At 50.2% G+C, this 3,758-nt stretch overlaps 1 protein-coding gene across 1 annotated transcript; it reads left to right on the top strand.

Moving 5' to 3' along the window:
* The first annotated feature begins 1,360 nt into the window (after positions 1-1,360).
* Positions 1,361-2,856, top strand: LOC139353525 (uncharacterized). The gene is made up of 2 exons (XM_070997887.1): positions 1,361-2,480; positions 2,603-2,856. The coding sequence occupies exon 1, from the start codon at positions 1,380-1,382 to the stop codon at positions 2,031-2,033; it is 654 nt and encodes a 217-aa protein (XP_070853988.1). The 5' UTR covers positions 1,361-1,379; the 3' UTR covers positions 2,034-2,480; positions 2,603-2,856.
* The last annotated feature ends 902 nt before the right edge of the window (positions 2,857-3,758 follow it).

Raw genomic sequence — 3,758 nt, 5'->3', positions numbered from 1 at the left:
AATCTGGGAAGAAAGTGGTTTCCGGGTGAGCCCGCTGGATCCCAGGACCCGTGGCAGACCGGAGTGGGCACCACCGACGCCGAGCACCGGACCAACAACGCCAAGGACAGGGCCATCGACGCCAATGCCTACCGGGAGCGCGACAGTAACCGCGGAGTCTCTGGAGCGAGGACCCTGGGTGTGGCCTGAGCCCGTGGAAAACGGCCGTCCTCCGCTCAAGCGGCAGCACTCGGCGCCCGAAGTGTCCGAGGTGGTGGCCCGGCCGAAGTTGTCGCGGACGGTGTCGGCGCCGGAGGGCCAGCGATGGCGAGAGATCGCGGAGCCGGAGTGGCCCGAAGGGATCGCGGAGGCACCGGTGGTACAGGAGGCTCGCATCATGGGCGGCAGGCGCAGCGTGCGCGTCTGGAGAGAGGTTGGGGCTGGCGGGCACGAGAGTGTTCGAGGAGCGGCCGAAATAAAATTTGAATAAAATGAACAAAACGGAGTTTGAAAACCGGCATAAACGGGAAACGCGGCTGAAACAGGGGCCAGAAGTAAGGGGCATACATGGCAGCTCCAGCATCCTGAAATTCATACTGGGTTAATACAGGAAGCAGCCAAACGACACCAAAATACTCACCTGCAGCGAAGCAAATGCGAAGTCCTCTCCACACCAGCTCTCGAGTGTTGCCAGCGTGAAGCCAGGCTCAGCCGGCGGAGGACGATTGAAGGGCGAGAGAGAGAGACGAGAGGCGAGAGAGGTCGTCTGGAGAGAGAAAGGATGAAATAGAAAGGAGTGAGGAAATGCGAAAACTTACCTAGAAAGTTGCAAATCACCTTGGCCGATGGGCAGCAGAGCGGGCATTTTCATCCTCAAACAAGTTATGCACCGAATCTAAAAAAACGTAACGCTGCGCCCGAAATTAAACATAAAAACCCCTCGTGCTATTTGGAGCGTTGTGCAGTCCGATGTGAAGATAATGCTGGGCCCGAGCAGACCGACAGTTCCGATTCTATAACGTCTAAAAATTACTACCCAACAGCAGTAGAAGAGTCCAAGCCAACCATGGATCCCAACTCCAGGCCCTGGTCGTATGCCTACAACCGCATCGTGCCCGCCAGCGCCGGCAGCTCTGGAGGAACAGCAGGCCCAACAGCAACAGCAGCAGGCGCAGCAGCAACAGCTCAACCTGGTGGCCGACAAAGTGCAGATTAAGCAGGAAAAGCAATTAAAAGCCTACAACGACTCGATTTAACTGATCCAACTGCAACAACAACAGCAGCAGCAGCAGCAACAACAGCAGGCAGCGCAGCAACAACAGCATCAGCTCCAGCAGCAGCTCCAGCAGCAACTGCAACAGGAGATCGCCGAGGCGGAAACAGAGCCGGACACCTGTTACATGATCGATGGCCGGAAGGTCAAGGTGACGCGCAAGGATGGCCAGCCGTTCCGAGCGACAATAGTTGAGCAGCAGGATGGCAGTCCGGTGCCGCTGGCAGTGCCAGTTCCGGCGGGATCCTTTCCGGCGCAATATGCGAGCCCGGCGTTGATCTCCGCAGATGGATCGCCTATCACGAATTTACGTGCCGTGGACGTGGTCAGCACACCGCAGGCCCAGGTGATCGTCTACAAGACGGCGTCCCCGGTACAAAGGCGGTCGGAGGCAGGCGCTGGATCGTCTGCGACTGCCATGCCCATTACTGTGGCCTATTCATCTGTGATACAAAGCACCCTGCAGCAGCAGCAACAGCACCATCAGAACCTTTGTTGGACAAAGCTGGAGGACGATGGAGCGGGGCAGGAGGATATAAAGAACGTGCTGCAGCTGCAGGTGAAGCAGGAGCAGCGCCAGCTGGACTTTGCCAACGAGGCATCGACAGTAGATGTCAGCGGTGGTGGCGAAAATCTAGTGTTCAACCTGCCGCCTGGGCTCGAGATTAAGCAAACCTTCTATCCCGCGGTCGATGGGGAGCAAATTCAGAGTCCGGAACGCCCAGCAAATGAAAAGGCAAGTTCCTCAATGGACACCACGCATGGAAGGGTTTATCACTGAAGCGCCTCAAGTTCTTAGAGCTATCTCTGTACGGTAACAACCTCACCATTTCGGAGACATCTATCTTCAGCGATACACTATTCCACTATACACTATTGCGCCTCATCAATGCTTCTCCCGCGAATACCGGGCCAGCTCCCATCAGCACACCTAAGCGGGCACACAGTCCTTAGCAGGTTTCATCTGAGATAGACGATTGTAAGACCTTGTCAACGACGTCGAATAAGAGCTTCGAATTCACCAGTTAAACATCTTGCCTTGGCCACAAAAAGTACATCAGTCCGTCGGCCGTGAAGAGGAGACTGAAGCGCCTCTAGTTTTCCAAGCTGTCCCTCAGAGCAGATCAAGGATGTGAGTTTGCAATGCGACGGTATAGTCATGGAACTACAGCAGTTACAGGGGCGCGACCCGTACTCGAATCGGCAGGGAAAGAAAATAATTGTCAATGTAATTTGTGATTTACATATCTTCATAAACTTATAGAATATTTAAAATTTTTACAGATTAAACAGTGAAAAATACAATATTTGAAATTACTAATTTCGTACTATCTTCTCATTCGATTTCAGGTCAAGAAGCTCTTCCTATCCCCTGTGGAGCCCAAGAACCCCACCGATCTGCCCAAGCTGGCGTAGGGTCTGAAGCGCCTGACCAAGTCCAATGATGCAGTGCATCATCGAGAAGTCCGGAGAGCACATTTTTGCCGGTGCCGGTGAGCCGCATTTGGAGATCTGTCTGAAGTATACAGCATGACAACGATGTGACCGAGGCCTGTAAGATCTATTGGAAATGCCTTCCCTCACTGCGTGTTCGACCATTGGCAGCAGAGTGCCGACATCCGGGTTAAGGATCTGTAGGTGGAGCGGTGGTAGCAGCAACGGGCTAGGGTGAACTTTACCCAGCTGAGCCATTTACATACAACACTCGGTAGATTAAGCTTACATACTTATCGTAATCTTACGTTAAATAACCATTGTGCCTTTAACTTAAGCTCACCCACGCGCAAATACGGAAAAATCCTCACTAGTTTACCAATTTGTAACACATCTAGTAATCGACTAACTTATATGAGCGGAAAAACTATATACACACTTTTAAAGTATCTACTCTAAAATAATACATCTGCTCAGAAGAATATATATATATAAATAATAACATATAATTAGAACACCAGCTACGACTAGGTAGAACTAGAACAGTTCCCAACACATGCCCATTCTGCCACCACTCCCCAATATCCAACATATCATTATACACTGTCCTTCCTTATCCGAACCCAGATCAGAATCCTTCCATTCGCTTAACCCCATCAACATTATCTCAAACCCAACCCCCGACAACGTCATGAAAATGATCACATTCCATAAAAAAACCAAAATTAAGTTTAAAATTGAAATTTTCTTAATTTAGTTAGCCTATAGTTTTAAATTTCAGCTAGCTTTATATAAATAAATAAATAAATAATTACAACGAGTGACGTTTCTAAGTATATTTACGTAAACATGTTGGTCCATGATCGCATCGATCAAACGTATGGGGCCCACACCACTGTACGAGAAACATGCCCATACCATGATTTTAAGGCCACCTGCTTAACGGTCTTGAGACCAAGACCATCTAACAAAATCTCTTAACTCAATACTAGCCAATCCAACGGTTCTGTCGATATCAGCACACATTATTTTGGCATAGTGACTTGTGCAAAATTGAACGCATACACTAGGA

The sequence above is a fragment of the Drosophila suzukii genome, chromosome Y (genome assembly GCF_043229965.1).
Source record: "Drosophila suzukii chromosome Y, CBGP_Dsuzu_IsoJpt1.0, whole genome shotgun sequence".
Taxonomy (NCBI): Eukaryota; Metazoa; Arthropoda; class Insecta; order Diptera; family Drosophilidae; genus Drosophila; species Drosophila suzukii.
The sequence above is the reverse complement of the archived record's forward strand: the minus strand, read 5'-3'. Positions and strand labels throughout refer to the sequence as shown.

What these genes read in the sequence shown, in the direction of transcription:
- LOC139353525 (XM_070997887.1), top strand. Translation starts at nt 1,380, where the DNA reads ATGATCGATGGCCGGAAGGTCAAGGTGACGCGCAAGGATGGCCAGCCG.